This window comes from Bombus huntii, chromosome 7 (assembly GCF_024542735.1).
Source record: "Bombus huntii isolate Logan2020A chromosome 7, iyBomHunt1.1, whole genome shotgun sequence".
Classification (NCBI taxonomy): Eukaryota; Metazoa; Arthropoda; class Insecta; order Hymenoptera; family Apidae; genus Bombus; species Bombus huntii.
Genome location: NC_066244.1, coordinates 3795458 through 3820235, shown reverse-complemented (window position 1 = coordinate 3820235; position 24778 = coordinate 3795458). Strand labels below are relative to the sequence as shown.

Below are 24778 nucleotides of genomic sequence, written 5' to 3'. Positions count from 1 at the left end.
GCGTCAAAATTCTACGCCTTGGTGTGCTGCAGATCGATGTAAAAAGTTGCCGCGAAATTGACCCCGACCTTGAAACTTCGGATCGAAAAGTCAAATTTCTTCTGATTCTATCGTGTTCGACTGGTCTTTGTAAACGTAATTCCGATCGATGCGGTAACTTTGTAATCGAACTTTACTAAACATCGTTTTCGTCTTTTTTTTTTTTCATTTTCTTTTGCCAACAGAAGGATCGATAGAACACGACGCGAATAAACAAACTTGGCCTTTTGGCCTCGAATTTCAAGGTCAAGTCGATCTCGCTATAATCTTTCTAGGTCGATCTTTGTCAAACCGAACGTGTAGAATCACGCCGTAGCGGTCCTGACACTTTCTTTCTCAACGCTCTCTACACGTATATCGCATATATGTACGTACAGTTTTCAAGTTTTAGTTTAAATCGTTGGAATTTCAAATTATTTAAACGCGCGTGTAGTATTTCAGATATTTTCTAAACTTTGTTTCACATTGATCACGGTGTTCTTATTTTATTCCTTTCATTCGTTTCCTTCATTGTAATTTCGAAATTTCGAATATCTGCGAGTTCATGATTTATACTAGAAATTTTCAACGAACGCAGTATTTAGTTTCGTTGCTTTTTGCTGTTTCCTTTTTACTTTTTGCTTTTTGGTAGACTTGGCCTAATTAAAAGAGGAAACGGAAACGTTTATTGCTAGACACAACGAAGATGCAGAAAATTCAACAGGTCTTGGTAAATATCATTTCCTCCCGCATAGCATGATAAACTATAATATATTTATTAAATTACTTTCTAAAGGAAAATACATTTGCTTCAAGAGTTGCCGTTAAAAGTTATTCTCGCGGATTCGCTTTACATTAACACAGTCTTTGTGAAAGAAAAGTGATTCAGTGATTCTCCTTGTTGATCCTGTATCCCTACTGACGTATTAGATCGTTGCATATAAAATGGCCCATTTAAAATATATCGTTAAATAGCAATAAATATTTAACGCATTATCGAATAGTAGTAAATAATACTTTTTATTACGCGTGAGAATTTAAGATTTAAAACCAACCAAATACAAGATCGACGCTTTAATTCTCTCTTCGATACTTTTACATTATTTCATTACAAAATGAACAATTATGAAACGGGTATGAAAGAAGTTCATGGATTATAATCATTTGAGCAATACTCTAATACGAACTTGGAGGTCGCATCGCTGTAGAAGCTATTCATATACATCATATACATCATATACATCATATACAATACATCATATACATCATATACATAAAGTTGGCATCGCGAACGTAAGCTGATAATTTGAGAAATATAGGTTGGAAAATATGAATAGCAAAGATAAATCACCCGACCGATTAAAAGAAGTTATCGGCAAAAAAAAAAAAAAAAAAAAAAAAAAAAATAGAAAAAGAAAGAAAGAAAAAAGAAAAAGAAAACAAAAAAGAAAAGAAAGGAACAAGAAACGAAAGAACGCCGAGGAATGCGTCCTGTTACACCGCGAGCTGTAATATTTGCCAAGTACGCGGTAACATCTGCAGAAAGATACCGAAGATTTGGGTCATAAAAGTAATCTGCAGAGTTATTTACATCAACAAATTTGCATGATTAAGCAGCCCAAAAAGATGGCATCCTTATTGAAACAAAGTAACAATTTCCTTGATCTCCATTGGAGGAAATTTCGATAGGAATTTAATATCGAGAAAATGATCGTTTCATTATTCGATACGCGGTTACTTATTTCAATATTTAACAGACGAAAGATACGAGATCCTTAAAAATGCGGATAAACCGACAATCTCTACTTCGATAAATGAAATCGAACTTTTTTCGTTGTCCTATTAATTCGGATATACGAGGCTCCGCTGTACTTTCTACAAGACATTTGTGACCAGAAGAAGAGTAATACATAGGAAAAGATTAGAACTAGAAAAATATCGTTACGAAGGTCCAGTACGTTAGGATATCTATCAACTATATTATATCTTCCATTACATTGGCGAACCAATCCACTAAGTCGTTAAGATAAATAAAAAATAAAGAAACGAAGGAATTAGGTATGCATTAAAGGAGAACTAAATTTAGTAAATAAGATAATACCAGATTAAACGGACAGAATATTGTCGCGCGTGTACTTAGTCCTTTTCTTAGATAGAAAAGTTTTATCCCAGACAGTAGCGTACGTGAAAAACACAGTGATTCCGAAACACAGTGCTACGCGTGTACAGAGCTAATTTTCACGTAGAAACTATACGAATGTACGAAAACTGTTGATATTATCAAAATAAATGAAATACACGATATAATTATTCGGCAAAAGGAAAGGTAAATATATTCAAGAAAAAATAGAAGATTCAACGAAAAAAGTTTATAATAAAATTATTTCGATAATGACTTTTTAATAAATGTTAAAATCTGATTTGTAGTTAATCAGAAACGAGTTTACGGTTAGGTCGGAATTACTTGGGTTACCTCAGAAAGGAAAGAGAAAGAAAAGAAGTTCTTGGTTATTCGCACTCTGTCAAATGTAAAAATAACGTGCGGAAAATTGTGTACTTTTGTCGAAACATCGTTAAATACAATAACAACTTCCTAATAGCAAACTGTTTGCAATATTACTCGGCTTGATAATCTCGATAATATATTCAAAAGTCATCGCAACTAAATCCCTTTCTGCGAATACGTATCGAACAAGATTGAAAAACAATCCTCATGGATTATGAGAGGAATGTAATAAGCAAGTAATTCGATAACATAACGAACGAAGCATTCTATAAAATAATAAAATAAACGGAACAATATAAATAGGTGTAAGTCCTTCTGGCAATTTAACTTTAATTAAACCCTTTAATTTTTTTATACATTTCAAATATATTTTCACGTAAAATGGCATGCATTCTTTCAATAGCCATTACAACATTTCTGCGAATATTTCGTTCCATAGCGTAATAATATTAATTTAGTAACGAATACTACAACATAAGATATACAGATGTATAGTCTTTTACGTCTGATTTCGTGTGGTTAATGTATAGAAACTGAATGTATCATATCAAATGGCTATTCTTTGCGAGTAAACTTGTTCTAAAATTTACCTTACTTTAATGTCTAGAAGAAATAAATCGTCAAACGGTTAAATATATCTTGATCTTGCGAACGTCGCGATTGATTCGTCAGACACATATTCTATAACGATTCCTTATTTGCTTACTTCCGTTAGGAATATTTTTGAACGTTGCAAGTTCAATTATTTGCAAGTGTAATAAATAATTTTCTGATAAAGCGTTTTCAGTCTCTTCGATGTCGATGTATGTAGGTTTTCGCGTAACCGATTGTGTACATATCGATAATACGAGTGCTAAAACGAATTGCAAGTAGTTTTAAAAGTAACAGTTGTATCGTATATATCGATGGACGAAGGAAAATCATTTGGATCGCGGCTTTGATCCTACCATCAAATTGATCAGGTAAAACCCAGAAATACAACATTAGAACATAGATAAAGAAAACATATTTGACATGCGAGGAAAAAAGAATTTTAAAAAATCTTCTTGTTCTAACGGGACCAATTGCGAACGTTAAGAGGTTAAAAAAGGGAAAAGGTTTTATGTATGTCTATACTTTTAGCAAACGACAAAAGATTCAATATTGTAATAGTTTACTTCAAGTATATATAAATATAAATAGATTAATCTTTGTGTTATACAGAGACTGCCCGATATTGTCCCATTATGTCGCAACGACATACTTGAATCTTGATCTTGTTGCGAAATAGTGAAAACGTATCGAGTTCAAACGTTTCGATCGATAAATATTGCTTTCAATAAAATTCATTCATTCGATAAACATTTTGGCCATTTCATTTGCAAGAGCCTAATAACGCATATTTTACGAAAAAATGGCAGAATTACAGCCTTTCAACGCGACTGTACGAGGTAGAACACTTTAGGCGACGCAAATAAATACATACCTGTATTTTCATTTTCATTTTCATAATACTTTGAATTTCACTGATAGAAAAAACCATTTTCGCGTTTCTCTTACGCTCTTATCCTTTTAGAAGAAATTAATCCATCAGTTTTCATTAATTCGCCAATTAGAAAATGGTCCACCTTCAATTTGAAATTGTTGGCAATCTATCCGTCAAATCCATATATATTTTTTTATTTTGTCAAATATTTATATACGTATATTTGTTATACGATTTTCTTGCATCGTGCTTTCACTTCTTAAATTAATCAAATTCGAACGACGTGTAGTGCAAATGCTTTGAAAATCGATGGAAAGTCGTCGTAAGGCACGTTGTTGGCAATTTGTCTTTTACGCGAACACGATCGATCGAGAGATTGCTCTCGTTGGAACAACGTTCATAAAAATAATTCGCCAACGATCCTCGAACCGGTGCTAAGGTACAAGGAAGGAAAAACATACGATTCGAATAACGAATATAAAGCGATCCGTTTGATTCGATCGTTGGTCCGTGGATCTCTGGAAAACAGAAGTAGGTGGCACTTTTCCGGTGAAAAGTAGCTTCTCGTTGCCATGAGAATCGCGCTGGTTTCCGTGGCTCTCCGAGGCAACCTGCAAGAACGATACAACTGTAAAATATACATAAAGGATAATAATAAGAAAATGCGGCACGAGTCTAGTAAGTAGCAGTGGGACAGACTATAGCCCGGTTCCTACAGCAGATAGGGGAAAAATACGTATTGTTGTGGCCGTTCAGGCGATGGCCGAGGCAACCGCCAACTGCATCGCCGAGTGAACCAATATGACCTTCTATCTATCTACTATCCCTATCAACTAACGATCAAGTTCCCTCGTCAAACTAACGAAACGGAGTCACCTACCAAGTCACCTGTGTACTCTTTAAAAAGCCTACCAGATCCATTTACATGGTGAAATTGTTGTCGGCCTCCGACCGGCGCAACCGTATGTATCTCTTCTTTGTCCATTCTTCACGCTTATCCTATGTCATAGGTTCTCGGTTAGTTTTCGAAAATAGCCTATCGATAGATGGATTCGAGAGCAGGAAAAACAGCTTGTGTGTGCGCGCGTGTGAGAAATCTTTCATACAAAAGTCAGGATAAGTTTTGAACGGCAGTATATAACGTCTATACTATGTACACGCAAAGCAAGAAGGCTGCAATATCGATTGGCCTGCTGCGTCGATGGACAAATATACCATCTGTATTCTTTCCTTTTACACTTGATGTTTCACACGCGTTGCTTTCAAGATGATGCTGTTATTTCGAACTAAAACTCAACAGAACGCAGCCCTCTCGCGTGCGTGGCTGTTAAACGGCCGAAAATAGGAGGACGTGTGTTAATGTCTAAAGCTTGTTGCCGACAAATTTATGCCCTCTGGTCCCTAATTTATGCCAGCAGGTTCGTATTGACAGTATCAGCTACAAGTGGCCGTATGACGTCACATATTCAAAGGCTTTATGTAAAACCATCGAGCAACTAGGACAGAATTTATATATGGCGACTTAATAGCATTTATCGCTATACCACGGATGTTTACGAGTTTATGGAAAGTTTAATCCATCGAAGATCGATATCGCGTTAATCGTTATCGCACTATTATATTATTCACAAGTTTTTTCCATCAATCCGTATCATCGAATTCTTTCAAGCGTTTTGTTCCAAGCGTCTTGTTCGAAGCGTGAAAGGCAACGTAAAAAGATGTAATAATCAGTGGAAATAAAAGGAAATACAGGTAAATGCGACACGTTATCGCTTTCTTTTTGTCAAACGTTAACATTAACCACGATACATCTATCTCGTAGGGCAAGAAATGCCTATCTATCTATCTTACGAGTCACGTAAACTTGAGACTTCGAGCTTATATGCGTTTTGGTTTGGGGATGTTGAGAGGATCGAAGGTCGGGGATCGATGTCTTATCTCTGGTGTAGATTGAGATGTGGTTGATGTCACGAGTCACGCGTTACTATTTGTCCGTCTTTCGATACAAGTATATTATTTCTATTAATTCCTTAACGTTGTAATAAGCTAATATTATATATTACCGATCCGCTTGTACATGACCGTGACTGAATACGTAGTTTCGGGATCCTGATACGTATACTTGGATGGTACATAGGCGAATATGTGTACGCCGATGCTGTATACTTGAATACTCGAAGCACGGCAATCCCCTGATTTCGGGTATCCGCACATCCCTGTACGCAGTTCAAGTTTGCAAGAACAGCGATTCGTGCAATTTCTATGAACGTTCGCGTGTGTACGCGAAGGCACGAACTTTATTTCGATTATTTACAAGTTTTGCCTCGTTATCGCGACGTTGTCACGATTCTGAACAACTTTCTCTCACGTACGTAACCATCGCTCGGGCCTAGTTCCGATGGATATTCGTGAAAAACCGAAGAAAACTGAAAAAGTTGTCGTTACTGGACATCGAATGCTGCCTATACGCGTGCATCTGGAACACGGTCGCAAGCAGCGGCGAATTTATTATTATTATTATTTAACTATTTAATTCAATTATTATTTAATTCAAGCTGATAATCATTCGTCGGTTGCCGAACTAAACCAAATTTTAACGAGTTTCTGCCCGGCTAAATCGATGTTCGTTAAACCATAGGAAACCAATAGGAAATTAATATTTACAGTTTATAGATCCTTTCATGTCTAAACATGTCAGAATACTGAAACGGCGAATATCAACTTTGCGAGTACTAATCGAAATACGCACGATGCACGATGGCAAATCGAAAACTGAGGATTCGATGTTTTTCGCGATGTTCTAAAAAAACGCAAGAATCGAACATTCAAACGACTATATACGCGTTGAATCAACAAGCAAGCATGATTTTAGCGAAACTAAAATTTTGATGCCTGTCTTTGCACGCTAACAAACGTATCGTATGTAATTCTGATAATCGCTTGGTTTTCATATATCTTTTTCTTAGCGTGAGCGTCTAAGGTGCAGTGAGCGCACCCGTCGTCCATGCGCTGCAACGATATTGCCAGCTAAGTGTGCAAGGTTTCGACAAAGGGAACGATCCTAGGAGTCAGTTTAGGAGTAACGAGATTGATCAACTTGCGATTAACTTGTCGATCGGGTGGTGAATCTTCCAGCCTCCTGTTACGAATTGCACACAAGTTCGAACAAGTCTCAGGCCTATAGGAAACATGCAACTATAATAAGAAGACAATAACCCGGAATCTGTAGCATAAGCGTACAACTTGGTCCAGTGGCTATACACCTCGAGCAAAGCGTAAGTGATTTTGCGTTAACCTAGTTTCTTAGTAAACCGAAACGTTAGTAACCTCGTTAGTAATAAATTCCTTTCGCAAACGCACTAATAACGATCGTGTCGTAAATATCATTCGTTTTACATAACCGTCATTTTGACTATTTCTATTTATCCTGCCTATTACTTTCCCGTACTTGCTATTACGCTATAATCAACCTTAAGAATGGGTTTTCACGCCGAATGACTGACACATTCTTTTCCGAGTACCGTGATGCAAAATTTCGTAGTTGTTGTAAAATATAACAAAATATAATATAATAATACACGAATAAAATGATGTTTCGTTGAGATAAATTCTATTCGTGTGTAATTATTTCAAGTGAAAACGACGTCGAAATGACTCGACACGAAATAAAACTCCGCGTTTCTAAAACGTAATCAAGTATTTCTAATAAGCTTCAATGATGTATCTATTATTATAATGTAATATATATTATCTCAAACGATTATTTTCTGTTGTTCGTTGTTGCTATTTTATTTCGAATAGAATTTGCCGAAACCGCCCGAGACGTAACTAGCATCTACAAACGTAAACCTTTCGTTTTCAGATGCAATAAAAGGACAACGTATTATCCTGGGATAATATAAACGGAAAATTTGAAGGAAACGAGGAAATTTCCGAGGAAACGATTTTAACGGCACGACAAAAGATACTATTGTATAAACTCACTTGGATCAGGCCTCCTGTAGTTCCCCTTTGATTCCGGGCACACTGTGATGATGTCTCGAGGCGAGTTTATTCGCCAGCTCGTGCATCACATCCCGGTATATCACCGTGTCCAAATTCTCGCCGAGCATATAGAGAAGAAACCAATCACCGACTTTGCTCCGCCGAACTATCGTTTCCACGGCTTCTCTCCTGACCAAACGAAACCGTAGTCGTAGAAGGTATACTCTCGTTCTTGGCGAAAATATAATTACGATCTAAAACAGGTACGAGAAGAAGTTGAGAATGGTTAACTGTCGCGAGTTACGCGCGGACATTCCTTGTCAAGATAACAACGTAACCAGCTATCCGAAGTAATAGAGAGCTTCTCAAGCAGCAACGTAGAAATGCTGCGAAACATAGTCAGTAGTATTCGGAAGTGGTAGCAAAAGCTAGAGAAATAAAAGTTGGAAAAATGCCGAACAAATGGAAACTTTGAATAAACGTAATATTAAAGGATCGTTGCTATATAACTTTGATGCAGTAAGATATATCGAGTATGTGTAATCAAGTAACGTAGCTTGAAAGCCTGATAGAATTCGTATCTAATACAGTGTGATACTAATGTAAAAATAAATTGTAAAATAAATAAAATAATAGCCGAGCGTGTTACAAACGCGGTTGTTTTCGAAATTTTACTACCAATTTAACAAATCGACGGTCATCCGCAGCAATTTCCACGACCATTATCTAATGGTTGGGCCAGGTATCGCTCATCCGTTTCCCACCGAGATCGACCCGCAATTCGCGCTCGCAATTCGCACGCACAGTAGCGTGTGAGCACGTGAGCGACGTCTACGAGCATGTCGATGGGGTGAGGAGGGGCCTTCGTTGCGCTCGATGACCAGCCTATCGGCATGCATATTCCGCAACTTTGGCCGGGCCGTTGCCGAACTCTCGATCGCGCCCCGTCTTCGGAACGAGGCATTTCTCTCATCGCTTCGCAGACTATTTATTATAGAATAGTATGGAGAAAAGGTGGAATTGGTTTGGAGAATCGTTACTCGCGACGCTGGAACCACGAGTTTTTCGGTCCGTACATTCTGCATGTTTTTCTCGCGGACGGATCATCGTCTCGGGACTAGTCCACTTTTCGAATCGGTCAGCCGGTATTCGTTTGACTGGATATTTATTCAGTCGGAGAATCTGTCGAACGTTTCGATGATATTGATTGAAAATACGTGGAATGTTGCAAGTTTCGTTACAGTTTTTCCGACCGATAAATAAATTATCTTCTTTTTCACTAAATTTAACGTACACATAATCCGAACAATCTGTTATCCGAGTACAATATCTGCTATCGTTATACGTGTTAGAGCGTAAACAGAAAATGAAAATGACGACGGGGCTGTACGTTTCTAGTTTCTCGCGTCGAAAATTTGTGCAGTTGATTGAAACAAACTAACAATTTCTTTGATCTCCGTTCGAACGAATGAAATTTAATACGAGCAAGATGATTATTTGGTTATCCAACTATTTTTGCCTTCCTATTACTCTCGATATAGGAGCCTGTACCGTACATGAAACGGAAAAGAGTCGCTTACCCTGTATAAAATCGTGACGAAGCTCAGCATGCCGAGAAAGAGGAACCAGAACCAGAGAAACACGTAGATCTTCTCGTTGACGACGTTCAAGGGCAGTATGCAAACGGCGTCGTGCCTCTCCACCTCTCCGCTTACGCCGTATTTGTAGAAGGTGCACTTGGTCATTCTAGGGAACACGTAAATCATCGGATCGATCCGGTCCTCCTGATCCGACTCGAGGAACCTCAGCACGTCGATACCGAACGTCAGGAACGCACCATCGAAGAACCGGTTCATCAGGAACATCTGACCTGCTCAAATTCAAACGCTTCGTATAATTTCTATCGCCATGGATTCGCTCTAAATATCGAGTAGGCATTACGCTGGCTACGAAAAGTATTGCCACACGAGCGTATTTATCGTAGCGTTTACGCTACCAATAGCGATTAATTACACCCAAATACAATATAAATTTCCTACGACTCGGAAAACTTTGTACTACGAGAATAAGATTTATTAGAAGATATACGGGTGTGTGCCAGTACCGTCGTATGTGCCGTATGTGCCGTATGTGACGTGTGATATTCAATAGCGGCGAGTAACAGCCGCACGCGTTTAGCGGTTCCGTTACGTCGAGCGGCAGCAGCCGTCGTCGTAACCGTAATCGAGTCGTAATCGAGTATACCATCGCCACCGTCGCGTCTTTTACCAAACTGTTTCACTTTTTCTGCTAGAAACGAAACGGAGAAATGGCAGAAACGCGTCTACTTTATCGCGTGTCACAGCAGTCTCGGACTTTCTCCTAGGCGTCTGGCTCCTTAAATTGGAAAGCGTCGACGGAATCTTTTCGTGTCAACGGTAACAACCGATTATGACGATCGCGACGATCGCTAGTGGCATGTAAAGGCATAAAATTTGCGATTCTTTTAAAAATCCGTTTTTTTTCTATATCTGTGGCTTATCAGCTCAGGCCTACCAGGCCTACCAGGTCAGCCTATCGACTGTTGCAAGATTAGACACCCGACCAACAGCATTGTCCGTCAAAGTTTTCCACGATAAACGTGCAAATATTTTTCTCAGTCACCGTATTCATACTCTCAGTGCCGTATATCGAGTTAATAAAAGTTATAGTCGATTACACGCGAAATAGAACAGCTCGGTGATTTTCTTCGTCAAATTTCCAAAAAATGAAACAACCACCTCCTACTTCGGAATACCGCAATCGTAACCTAAATTCAATCGAAGAATTTTACGAATATCTTGAAATGTAAGTCCGGGCGGCGATTATACCTATGTAATGTCCGCGCAATTGCCAATTCGTATTACCAGTACCTCGATTGTTGGAAAACGTGGACAGCGGTCTGCCAGGAACAAAGTGGCCGTTGAAGAAAAGCGACAGACAATTACACGCGTATATCGGTCGTTTAAGCGTGGCATACGTGGTCTGTTGTATCGTTGCCAAATTTCATCGTGAATCGTTCGTTCATTCACCGGTTTTTCTTTACGCCGCTAGGACGACATCTCGCGAACAAGCGCAAACGAACTAGACAGTACGGAGGAAACACAAACGAATGCAGATGAACTTAAACGAAGACGAATAAGCACGAACGAACGCATAGTTGCGCGTAAGATCCCTTCTCCTATGTCCGTTGTCACGTCCGACCCAAAGTCCCAGGTTCCACTGTACCATACTATCGTCTGTATTGCACGATCATGAACGAATATATTTCATTATTATTAACCACTATTATTAACGAATATATCGTCGATGCTTGTTTGTTTGTTTGACGACTTTGCATACAGAAAGAAAAACTGGCTACCTTCCTTCGGAATTCTTTATATACCGTGATAATCTTGTTTCGTATATACCAATCTATAATTAAGAAACTCGCCTGTAGCACGACAACCATATATTTTCATAATTCTATAATTAATTCCATAATAAATATTTTCGACAATTTTTGTAAATTTCTCTATAATTTATACGATCCGAACGGACAAAGGACGAAGCTGAGATAACAATCGGAACAACATGGAACGCTACCGCTGCATAGATTCGTATCGTCGGGCACGCTTCTGAAAGAAGATAAGAATGACCGCGTCAATATCGTCACACCCTTTATTATACGATTAATAATACAACTAACAACTACTAACACGACTGTAACATATTGCAAATATAGTAAGTAGTCAATAGTATCTGTATTATTTAGTACGCAATAGTCCTTTACGTCTCCCCTTTTTCTATTAATTGCGTATTCATTAGTTGCGTATTCCTCATCTTATATTTTTCCCTTTTGTATCGTTTCTTTATATTTTTACCTTTTTCAGGTAACCCATAACTGTTACAACCAAAATGGAAAAAGTCACACAACATTAAAATATTCTTTGTAACAAATAACGATAATTATATTTGGCCGAAAAATCTTTTTCATTCCCGATAATCGTTATCGATGTGGGAAATTTCGCCAGTCGATAAGCGGTATCGATGAGAGAAATCGTATTTCGCGCATAGTAGCTATCTATGTTTGGATTAGGTGTTTGGCTTTCAAGTTTATGTCTTATCGCTACGAAACCAAACTTTTCCTTCAAATTACCAACCACTAACGTTAAACTCGAACAAAAAGTTACTGGGTACGTCGATGACAAGTGGCAACAGTGCGAATTTTCAAAATATTTGTCCCTCGATAGAAAATTATATTTGTTGATTTTTCTGTTGATAATTGCAGTTAGAAATCAAGTTTCAATTTAACGAACTTACGTTTCTTCGAGTTTTATGATACAGATCGCTTTTCTCTTTACGCGTCTTGAATGATCGAATGGCAAACGATAGTTTACACCATTATCAGCAACCAAAACGCAATTTCTCTCGACAACCATCGATAACCGTTATACGTGTTGGATCTTTTTGTAAAGAGCTTTTATACTCTTTCTTTGCTCTTTCGAGGTTGTGGGGTAAGCGCCGCGTACGCACGAGCTTGTAACGTTTACCGTTAGCTTGTTGCCCGCTTCGTAGCCAGATCTCCTTCGGACAATGGCCGTATTCTTTGGCAATGAGACGTCTCGTCGGATCGCTTGCCATCGGTGTGAGCTATCTCACGAATCTTTTAAACAGTCGTACATCATCGACATATCGTAGGTCAGCGACTCGGAGTCGTTGGATATCCACTTTGCAAACGTTCGTTCAAGTATTCTGTCGGGGTGCTTATCGAGTCCACGGCCCACTCATATCATCATAAATCACGCTAAGGCTAAATACCTATTTAGCTAATGCTATCTACCACAATCTGCTTGGGACGATGTTTTGTCGCTAACATACGTACATAATCGAAATAGAATTCGTCTCATCGGCAGCGAAACACATTTTCCATCGCTTATATGGATATATAATTATTTCTAAACAGAACGTTTAACAATCGAAATCCTTCAATTATGTGGTTTTTTCTTCTTTCAAGAACTACGATTCCCTTAAAATTATCCGTTTAATGTCCACAACTTTTCCGTTTCTCCGTTTCCTTTTTCTTACTCTTTTTCTTTTCTTTTTATCAAACAGGTCTCGCGCTCTGCCGTTGCGCGTACGTTGAAAATTATCGACACTTACCACTTTGGCTGTTCCGCTTCTATCAATTTGATTATTACTTATTACGTTTGATAAAACTGTTAATTCAGAGTTACCGTAAATTTATCTACATTCATACTTGTTGACCGTTTACGGCCCTTTTTCATTGCAAGTGTTAATAGACACATAAAAAAAAGATATATATCCGATACGCCGAATATTTCTCTTTTTACATATGAAAAAATTGCATTCTACATTCAATACTTTTCCTTTATACTCGTGTATATTTAACTTTTGCAACTTCCAAAAAAGTTAATAAAACAGCTGTCCCTCGATATTGGAAATTGGAATTGTTTAAATAGCTACAAAAGGACTACTTTCTAGTGAAAGTCTTACTTTCTCCGCACTATTTACGGACGAAGCAGATGTTAAACGATTTGCCAACTTAAAAATAACCAAAGAAGGCGAAGACTAAAGTTTATTCGCTCGTCAAAGAGACGCATGGTACGCTGAAGATGAAACGGTGCTTGGGCACATATTCTTGGAAAGCTTTCACGTGTCGAAAAGAAACGAATTTACGAAATAAATATACCGTACTCGAAATACTAATGCTAGAAAACAGCGTGGAATTTGAAAAAAATCCCATGTATATGCATGCATATACATATGCATACGTGTGTATATGGATAAGAAAAGACAGGAGCAGTGACAAAGATTGTTAGAATCATCCTCTGACGCTGCCTGATTCATCTTTATCGCCGATACCGAGGTAACTTTTCGATAAACGGTGCACAATATCTCCTCCGCCATTAGGTTTAAGATCGTAATAGGGTCTTTCTTTAATTGCAAACCAATATTCTTTCCAACTGTGACATAAAAAATATATGATTCTGTTTAAAGAAGACAAAGTTGACGTTGAAAGTTTTGAAATCTCTCTATACAAGATGTATAGAAGAAATGCCGTTACATCGCCTTTTGCCCTTTCTAAAACCACGCACCTTTTTGTACGTAACAATTTTTCATCGGACGCATAATTTAAAAGTTATTTGAGGTGGTTAAATTGGATGAATTACCCTTGCGTAATCGATATGTGAATGTTATAAGGTGTTATAATGGTGTGTAAATACTTTTTGTAGCCAGTCACTGTACACATTATAGATTAAAACGATTAATTTCCTACCTATTATATTACATATAAATTTTGATTCAATCGTACCATACTAAAGTTTCTTAGCACAAAAATTCTTAATCGTTTCAGCCATTTAAGGAGATGATCTAAATAGTCTGCGATAGCTGGCAAAGGAAGAGGTTGACGAAGAAAGAGAGGAACGATAACACACGCAAGTCCGATACGCGTATGTATCCTCCAATTGTACGACTTCTCGTGTTCATTTTTCTTTCCTCTTGTTTCTTTGCATCGAGTTTTACTTCTTCTATAATTCTGTTCATTGTTTCGAGAAATCTCTATGTAGAGAATTACGCATTGTTTAGACTTTAGATTATGTTTTTCATTGTAGAATGTATGATATGTAATTACGTTATATTTAATTCTATATCGCCTATATATATATTCTTTATTTCTTGCCTTGTGAAAATTATTTCGCACTAACGCTGATTCTATTAATTCCTAATATGTATACATGTATGTATAAAGCCCCCTCCCCCCACCGCCCCATTCATTTCACAAGCGTGCACAGCCGTGCATACTCACTCATCGTATACACGTCAATAAGCTAAGTTTAGTTTGAGCTATGTAAAAAAGCCGGTTACTGCAGAATGCGTAGAAAGAAAATTGAGATCGGTAGGGATCAAGTCCCCTATTGCGCATAAAGACCAATATAATTTATCACGTATCGAAACGACGAAGAGGAAGAACTAACGTGCAACTCACCGACCACATTCAGCAGGGCAAGAAGTTCGCAGAGGTAGTACCTGTAAGCCCACCAATTGTGAAATCGAAGATTCTCCCACAGATAGTCGAGCAACATTTTCTTCTTCTGCTTCTTTTCGACCTCGGAACAAAGACCGATATCAAGATCCATCATTAAAGCATGAATCTTGCCACCCTCCCATCCTTTCCATAGCCATCGAGGCGTGTAGAACAGGATCGCCTGAAAAAAAGAATCGTCCAACATTTTAACGCTATTACGATGTTCAATGGGTGTATTACACATTGCACGTTACACGTTACACGTTACAGAGTTGATTAAAATAAACGTACGCTATTTTCGTAGGATGGACAAACTGCGGATTAAGAGTACTCGCTACATCGAACAAGTTAATAAAGAATAAATAATTTGAGTAAAACATACGTACACACGATGCTGTTTGTGATATTTAAAAGTTGTTAGATCGCTTTGAAACACGAGAATTCGGGACAAAATGATGATACACTATTTTCAAACCACAGCAAACTCTCTAGTCCGTAATATGTGGAGTTGCTTTTATATTTGAACAAGATATTTATAGTAGTCGTTGTAGTAATATTTTCCTAATAACGTGTCCATGTGTTTCGGCGACGTGTCCAGACATTATTATATCGTAGATAATCATATTTTATATTATTAGGGATAACAGAAAATATTCGTATTACAAGTACTTTTATGATTAAAAGTACAATATATATCTTGTAATAATGTATTATAAATATAGTGTGTGTGTGTGTGTGTGTGTGTGTGTGTGTGTGTGTGTGTGTGTGTGTGTGTGTGTGTGTGTGTGTGTGTGTGTGTGTGTGTGTGTGTGTGTGTGTGTGTGTGTGTGTGTGTGTGTGTGTGTGTGTGTGTGTGTGTGTGTGTGTGTGTGTGTGTGTGTGTGTGTGTGTGTGTGTATATGGATGTTAAAAACTTTACTTTCACCAGGTCAAATAGTACGATAATAAATTCAGATACGAATTGCGAAAGAAAATACATGTACCGAAGAGAAAATTGGGGAGAATTCCGCATAATTCAGTATATCGAAATTGGGTTTGTCGAATAAATGAAATAGAGAATGAAAAAGAGAAGGAAAAAGAAAGACAGACAGCGTTCCCGTCGTTGTTCTTTAATTCTTTCGATAATTTCTTCGCCACTTTTACGTCTAATAAGGAATTATCGAGATTGATATATCCAAGTCCGTTTAGAGTAACCAGTTTATTTTATCGTCCGATATCGTTCGGATAATCAAACGTTGGGAAAAAGTGGAAATTCTACGGAATTATCGTTCCAATCGCTATTCCAATCGCAAATATCATCTACTACAGCGATAGAATGACGTTTTCATACTTGCAACAATAGAAAGAAGATGACCCATTGATAATATTTGTGCTGTTTGACCAAGGGGTGCGACGCGTGTCCGTGCATTCCATCTCCTTTGCTATTCGAAACACCAGGATAAGGTACTGCCTGTCCCAAACTCTTATTAAACGCGTGCACCATACTATACGTGGTATGTAGCCAGCAAAATGTTTCCAAAACAATTTTATCCACGGAACCTGAGGCCTCACAGTGGATCGGCGAACCGGAAATACTTTTGCACGCCAGCGTTACACACCCGCCAAGCAAAAGCGCCACCGTTGCGCGATAATGCAGTCGAAATATCATAGTGTCCTCGGAGATCCGTTGAACTTTAAACAGAGACCTCAAGGAGCCGAATACATCCACCATCTTCATCATCAGAGGCATTTTTCTACGTCCTGAACGACGAATCAATTTCGAGACTACAGAATCCTCCTCGTCGAGAAGATGATCGTTCTCTTCCCCGTTTTCCAGATCCGTCTTTGTAATTCGAGCTTTCGGTCGTTTCGAAGATACTTATCAGAGGTGAAGATCAGAGGTTCTTTTATTTCGAATAATCTTTTTAATCGGCCGTCTTCTTATTTGCAATTGCAAGATTTTTGTTGCTGAATCGAATCGCGAGTGAAATAATTATCATTTGGAAAATTCGTGAACTCGAAAGCCAAATGATTACGAGCTTGCAACTCTTTCAACTTGAAATTCAAGCAGTTATCAGTTGGTAAATTTTTGACATTGCAAATCCAATAATTATCGGTCAAGGAATTCTTCTTCAAGTCAAATAACTATTGGTAGGGAAATTTTTGGGAGAAATTAAAACTCGTACGATTATCGGTTGGCGAATTCTTCAAATTCGAAATCCGATAATTATTAGGCGTGGAATTATCGAAATGAAAGAAATGAAAAATTGTCGAGGTCGCAATCGATCGTTTATGGATTATCGAAGTTAACATAGTTATAGACGTTGAAATTTTTAGTCGAAGGTTATAACTTGGAGGCGATTAAACTCGATTCTTACTCATTAGTGGAAAACTGCTGAAATTGAAATTAACTGCAAGCATATTAGACTTGTAATTAGCAGTTGAATTATTTGTAATCGAAGTTGACGCCAGTGTGTACGTCAAGCTTTCACCGATGATTAAAATATAAGAATAGAAGCTGACGGATTCGAGAATTCATAAAATTCAGATTGAAAGATACATTTTCCGGATGGAGAACGTTAAATAAAAACGATAACACGCGTTGTTGTAAGAAATTTGCGTTGAAATATCATTCGATAAATGTCCGAAAAAAAGAATGAATATTTTTTTACGTTAAACGATTGACAATTTCCGATCCCGACTATTCGGTTTGTCTTTTGATCTAACGCGGAGAAATATTCGAGACAGTTTTCTCAAAAACGTTCCAAATTTCTATCAATTTTATCTAAATATTCACAGAATGTGTACGATTTTTACTGCAGGTTGTGTGCATCATTACGTAATCCTCCAAATCTTTCACAGGAAACAGCAAACGCGTCGAGAAATAATGTTCGTCACTGTCGGACCGTATCGGTTTCTTCATCGTGATCAACCACAGAAGACTCTGACCAACTCAATTTTTCACTCAATGCTTCACAGTATACGTATTTCGCCGAGTTCTTCTACCTTTCTACCTCTCAAGCTGCCATTCTTTCAATTTTCCTCATTTTCATCTTCCCTTCTGAAAAATATTTCATTTCCCACTTTCTGCTACCATTCGTTTCCTATAGTTGCAATACTTTCCGCAAACTTCTTTGAGATTACTGCTAGAAGGACTTGCCAAGTCGACAATTTCTTCGAATATTTTCATTTTTCTCTTCGATTTACAGATCTTCTCCACGTTCTGTCATGTTTGACGCGAGTTTCTATGACGAGCTACTAAGCACGTTCTTGCACAGTTAATTCCAACTTGTTTGACACGCGTGATCTGGTAAGTGGGTGTGATCTGATTTTCTTTTCTCTCCGAAATAACTGTATATTTCTAGGATAAATGAGTGGATAAAAATGGATAAAAATGAAAAAAAACAGACCGATATCGACGAGAGGACGGAACGAGTATTCGGACACGGTGACAGACACAGGTGGTGCGCGGAAGCAAGCCGTTAGAAGACTGGCCGAACTTGAGAGGCATCCCTTGGCCTCGATACTAAACACATAACTTGTATGATCCTCTAAGTATCTTCCTCTTGTCTTGTCAATGAAATTGCACATACCGTTGTTCTTTACAATGTTTCAATCGTCGTCGTTGCCTTTGCCATTTGCCATTTGCTTTCATAATTCTAACTTCTTATAAGATTTCGTTATCGAGAAAATGTACAAAAATTGGAAAATTTATCAACCGAATATCAAAGGATTATCCTTCGTGTTTTTTCAATTAAGTTTGAACGTTTATCTCAATAAGGTATCAGGCCAGCTCTTAATATCAAACATGTTGAAACATTATTCTCCTGAAAGTTTGACTCTATGTGTATCTTCTTCGTCTCTTTTCACAAGAAATCACCTAATCCCTCGCTTGTAAGTATTTACACGTCGTTCGGTCGAAATTCGCTCTACATAATAATTTTTTCTTTTTATCATTCTTGCGGTCCTAGTTATTTCCTTTAACGATACGATTTTTGCAAGATTTCACCTGCCTACTTGACTTGCCTACGATTTCATTATATTACTTTGGATTTCGTCAACTGCTGTCTCTTTGCTTTATCAACGAAATTACAATAATGCATTCCGCTTCCTTCCTTACAACATTTTAATCCTTCTCATGAAATACACGTTTCAATACGATAAAATATCGAGTAAAATAAACAAATAAATCGAATGATCGAATAGATTTGGTGTGTGATTTCGTTAACTCTCGACGAACAAAGACAGAGCCTAATCGGATCCATCGACGTATAATTACTTTCCTGCTTCGACTATGCAGCGATAATACGACAACGATGCTGCACGTCGTACACGACGATACAGAAACACGAGATACAGAAGCGTTCGCTTTAGCCATCACCGCCAATCTTTGAAAACAAAGTCTGTACTCGAGCTTCGAGCGAACCGTATTTTAAAAGTTACATTGTCTCAGCGCAGTCCACGTCTTCCCGTACCGAGGAATTCACGCTCGTTCTTTTCCATTTCCTTGTTCGAATTCTCCAAATTTTGCCGATCCAGTCATTTAGACTGGGCCGCTGAAGCGAACGCCTCTGTAGAAATAACAACTCGTTAAGACCTAACCTGCTGTATTTACCTCTTATCATCTTATCACCTATACGGCCGCTGCTAGACAATTCGCGGCGCGAAGTTTAATCTACAAATCAGATACACAGGTCCGAACGATAGAAGGTTGAATCGAAAAATCGATAAGAACGCCACATATATATTGGATTTTTTCCATACGATCGAAAATGGTGGGTGTGTGCACATTTGAAAAAAGCAAAGCTGACTGTGTTACAGCTGAACGACCTTGATCCAATATCAAGACAAGGTCAACATCAATCGTCCCCTGCAAATTCTAAGACTTTAATATATACATATATGACATTTATGCAAGTTACGCAGTCAACTATCAATTTTCCCTACTTACTATGTAAGCGAATTTTCAATAGAAAAATTAATAGCACGAGTTTTTCATCGCTGATCCTAACATGTCAAATTCAAAAAGGAAAAGTTTCAGTCGAATCTTCGATTCGAAAAGAATGCGTCAATTTATAAATCCAATTTCATCAAATTATCGAAGCGAATCCGCAATACGAATCTGCCAAAACCAATTTCATTCCTGTACCTTTTTCCTTACGTCTTGTTTCGTGAAATACAATATTAATGATTTTCGTGCGTTTATCAATGGAATTAATCAAACAAAAATTAAAAGCTTGGCTAAAAGCGTATAGAAGGGTTGGCTAGATTCCGATTTCGATGATTTTTGGCCAGGTTTTGGAAATCGGTATCTCGAACAACATTTTCCTAGACATATAAGACATATAAGCTCGAACTCGCTTAGTTTGCGAGATATTCGCGAAAAACTACAATCAATTCCGCGTCTGCGGTAGTCTATGCGTCGGTATTGGTTGTCTTATTTTCTTGGTATTGCTTATCTTCTCTTTATAAACGAGGGTTTAAACGCACAACGCAAGTACGAGAATTTCACGTTACGAGAAATCGCTATCACGATTGAAATTTATTCCAATATGAATATCATCGATGTATCGGGTTTAGATGAGTCTAAAGTTTCTTTAATTCAGCCGTTTCACTAAACTTGCCTGCTGCTAATTTACTGCTGCACTAAATTATAACAATTATTCTATTTCGTAAAATAATATCAATTATTTATTCGCCCGTTATTCGTACCCGTATTCGAATTAATTCGTTGTTATTGGACGCAAACGTTGCGTCGCGGCGGCCGGATGTAAAATCTAACCGAAACCTAAACCCAACACATCCATAATATTCGCTTTTAGTCGTTCAGTTTAACATTCAGAAATCAAACGTTCTTATCAATGCGTGTTTTACATTTGTCCAATTAACGTCCATTTATTCGTAATTAACATTTATAGCTTGTATTGTATTATTAACATTTATAATTAAATACATGTCGATTTGTAAATACGATTCGAATTATAGCGTGTTTGCTGTCGTTTTCGAGATCGAAAGATCTCACAAATACGTTGATAAAAGTTTAATTTGAAAAAAAGAAAAGAAAAAGAAGTGTCAAAAGTAAAAAAAGTTTGATCGTTGAATCAGTACGTAAGAGCATACATTGTCATTATTCGCGGTATCTGACGTTGTACATTGTAGTAAAGACAATGTTGTTACGCTGGTCAACCGCGGCGGATCGTCCAGCTTCCCCATGTATCGAGAGTTTTTTTTAATTATCGTACGTTTTTGTACATGTACATAAGGAAATAAGATATGAAGCCCGGACGATCAACAATCAACGGTTATCTTGGTTATGTGATGGAAAATTTGCGAAACGCGTGATTCTAGAAGGAAATTCAGCAATGTTTTAATCAAAGTGTACAGTGTTGCGTAAATAGAATGAAGATTTTTTCCGTATCCTCTCTGGTTATGATTTGGGTCTTGGGCAATTATTTCAGAAGATATCGCACTTTAAAACATTAGAAAATGTAATTATGATAGAAATTAACATTTTTTAATCACAGCAAACGCAAATAAAGTAATCGTAAATTTGTTGTCCTATTACCGTTTGAATATTTTTCATAGGTTCGTATTAGCGATTTTTCGCATAAACTCGCCTCGCAACAATTTACTAAATGTTTCGCGTAGGATAACATCTGGAAAACAGATTAGCAAAGCCATAGCTTTAATCGAATTCATTTTGAAACACACGACGTCTGCCTAAAACAATCTTTCGTACAACAAACAATTGGTGAACCCAAAGCAAACTGTTAGGACAGGGTCTACGATGCGTATGTTATGTCGCTATTTTTAGGTTACAAATCACAGTGACGTATGGGTTATATTTTTTCGGGCAATGTGTAGCAAGGAGACTTTCGATGTTCCGGCAGGGGATCTCCTGCGCTCTCAGTAGCGGTCAACGTATCGTAAGCTCACGTGCGCCCCAGACCTTAGCACCTTACGAGCCCTGGCACATCGTCCGCACGGAGGCCATTACCAGGATTGTGGAAACCACCACCCACACCTCTTATCGGTTCGCTGGCGTCTACCCTTTTGTACCATGGCTCCTGGACAACGTGGGCGAGAGTCTGCCGAGACTCCACCAGAGGACTTTGCCGGGTCAAATAAGAAAGAAAGCTCGAGTCAGAGAAGCGAAACGCTATAATAGCAAAACTACGAATTTGCGGGTTCTCTTCTACCTCAAGAAGAACGGTGCTTCGTAAAAAAGGGAAAAGAGAATGAGCACGCAAACTGTTGACCTGCCGCGTGCATGTTCCACGAATTTTCAAAATTATTTTTACGAAAAAATAAGCAGTAACCGTAAACGCAGGGAAATGCTATTGTTCGCATTGGTAGAAATTCCGACAAAATCGTGTCACGAATTAAGGCCTATCCAGTATAATCATGTTTTTGTCTGAACGAAAAGAAAACTTTTCTCTCTGTTTGCATATCTTTAGCAACTAAAAGAATACAAAATCTCGGAACACTGACATTGCAATGTTTCGAAATTACATATGTACGTATACCTCGTGCGAAATCCTTCTTTGACAGAAATGCGATAGAAAAAGTACCGTTTTCTTGTAGTTAAAGATTTCTGAAATGACGGTAAAACCGCAGAAAAGCTGAATATCCGCCAATTTCGATGTACATGTCGATTTTGTACATGTTGCAGAAATTAATATTTCGAATAATTTATATATACCATATAAATGATGGAATCGCTTAGATTCCGAGATACGAGTTTCGCGAAAAACTTGCGGTACCGGCAAACTGAATTCCGCGTACGGTTGTGCGTCTGTGATAGCGTATGCGTCAGTGTTGGTTACCGACAGCCGCTTATCTTCTGTTTATAAACGAGGGTCGGCCGAGCTGAAAGGCCTCGTGCACAACGTACGTATGCGAGGCTGCAAAGGTCTGCAAAAATTTGCAAAAGTCTGCAAAAGTCTGTAAAAATTGTAGCTTTTATTAACCCGATTAGAATCAAAAGCGAATATCATTAATGTATCGGGTTTAGGTTTCGGCTTGATTTCTCAATCCGGCCGCCAACGCTTGCGTGAGATAACAACGGATCGATTATAAAAATAATAAGCGCTGTCGCGAGACGGATTAAAAACATTCTACAAATCCGGCCTAAACTCAACGCAATGATGATAGTCGCTTTTAATTGATTTATAACAGACATTTCTTACTTTGTCTCGCATAGGCACGTTGTGCGCGGGACCTTTCAGCTCGGCCGACGCTCGTTTGTATGTAAGCAGAAGATAAGCGGCGGCAAGCAAACCAACGCTAACGCATACGCTCTACCACAGATGCACACGGCCGTACGCGGAATTCAGTTTGCCGGTACCGCAAGTTTTTCGCGAAACTCGTATCTCGGAAACTAAGCGACGTACCACCACGTACACGTACAGGAAAAGATCGTTGAAAACGTTGAGTTTTGCAACATATCCAAAAATCATTGTAATCCAGCGGGTCGTTGGCTTTTCTACAGCTTCTATCATACATCTTGAAAGATCGATATTCACATTTTCGTCTTGTTAAATAATTCGAGCAATCGTTCAATCTCCTTCTTACATGCATATAAATTTAAACAACGATAATCTTCCTGATCTCTGATGTTTGGAAAAATATACAATTGTATAATAAATCTTGAAAACACGTTTCATGGGTAACAAGTCTACGTGTTCTTACTTCGTTTAGCTGCGATAACATACGAGATAAATAAATGTTTATACAGATAAATATTTACACGAACATCTTTAATTTTATATTCATTATAGCAGATTCGACTGTAAATAACTGTAGCATTAGGAATCATTCATGGAGGAAATCGACGCGTGGCTGGTCAGCCGTTCTACCGATCGATACCGAATCAACGGAGAGACAATTTAATTCCGTCGAAGAACATGTTCTAGTTGAAGACATCGGCTGATCGTTTAAGGTGAGGGTGGAGGAGCGTCTTTGACCGAGCGCCAAGGCGACTCACGCGACAGCGGCGACCCTCGGTGACGAAGCAACGGTTACGGGTTTAACGAGTTAATATGCTTAGGGTTTCTTTCTTGGCAATGAACTAAATATAAGCTTCTGTAAGTAGCGGGTAAATTCCACGACCGTAGCCGCAACCAGTTCGCTCGTTATCCGGCTTTTCTCATTGTCGAATCTCCGTGAATACGATTCCTGCCTTTTACGTCTCAAACGAATTAATTCCAAACTAGTTTCCAAAAATCTTGCGGATGTTTTCAATTTCACGTTCAAAAACTACCTTACTATCTTTACTTGCTATTTTAATCAAATTATTTTAATTATTGCTAGTTTAAATTATTCAATTCGTTTTTATCGAAATCGAATAAAACTCTTTGAACAATAAATCTTATTTGATAAATAAAGGAATATATTATTCGCCAATTGTGCAGCAATATCCAATCGATTGAGGATTTATCCGGATAAACGTTCAGGATAAGTATTCAAGTATGAAAGAATTTACTTGTATAGAAATTTAATCGAATAACTTATTCGGATTCGACTATGACTATCGAATAACTTATTCGACTATGACTGGCTGTATCCGTGCAAACTTTATGCTTGCACTTACAATTAGTCGGGCTATTTGCTTGAGTAGAATTTTTAATCTAAACAGGCAGGAAATAATTATTCTACCAAATAGAGAGGGAGTAATTTGTTAAGAATCATTATACGGAGAAGATAATTGACTAAAATGAAGTTATTTGAATAATTATCGTAGATAAATATTTGTTCGTTCGAAACAATTCCGGTAATG

At 37.9% G+C, this 24778-nt stretch overlaps 2 protein-coding genes and 1 long non-coding RNA gene across 4 annotated transcripts in view; 2 read left to right on the top strand and 1 right to left on the bottom strand.

Moving 5' to 3' along the window:
* The window catches only part of LOC126868105 (uncharacterized), a 53511-nt gene extending 29579 nt beyond the window's left edge, over positions 1-23932 (top strand). Inside the window, exon 4 of the mRNA XM_050623328.1 lies at positions 23781-23932. Coding sequence (XP_050479285.1) covers positions 23781-23932 — 152 coding nt within the window. The remainder of the gene's footprint in view (positions 1-23780) is intronic.
* LOC126868095 (innexin shaking-B) lies at positions 4166-18216 on the bottom strand. Of its 2 annotated transcripts, none has more exons than XM_050623307.1 (5): positions 16352-18216; positions 14983-15202; positions 9554-9843; positions 7974-8227; positions 4166-4600 (listed from the first exon to the last, which is right to left on the bottom strand). In XM_050623307.1, the coding sequence occupies exons 1-4, from the start codon at positions 16748-16750 to the stop codon at positions 7979-7981; spliced, it is 1158 nt and encodes a 385-aa protein (XP_050479264.1). In that variant the 5' UTR covers positions 16751-18216; the 3' UTR covers positions 4166-4600; positions 7974-7978. The 2 variants fall into 2 exon arrangements, with proteins under 2 accessions (XP_050479264.1, XP_050479265.1); XM_050623308.1 differs by lacking the exon at positions 4166-4600 and adding an exon at positions 4889-4988.
* Positions 9772-21069, top strand: LOC126868111 (uncharacterized). The gene is made up of 3 exons (XR_007690533.1): positions 9772-9903; positions 14350-14446; positions 18210-21069. It is a non-coding gene; the product is annotated as an uncharacterized LOC126868111 (long non-coding RNA).
* Positions 23933-24778: the final 846 nt, after the last annotated feature.

Coding starts and splice junctions, on each gene's coding strand:
- LOC126868095 (XM_050623307.1), bottom strand. CDS start 16,750: ATGCCTCTGATGATGAAGATGGTGGATGTATTCGGCTCCTTGAGGTCT. Junction 15,203..16,351: donor TCTTCTTTCTATTGTTGCAA/GTATGAAAACGT, acceptor TCTTTTTTTCAG/GCGATCCTGTTCTACACGCC. Junction 8,228..9,553: donor TCGTCACGATTTTATACAGG/GTAAGCGACTCT, acceptor TACCTGTTTTAG/ATCGTAATTATATTTTCGCC.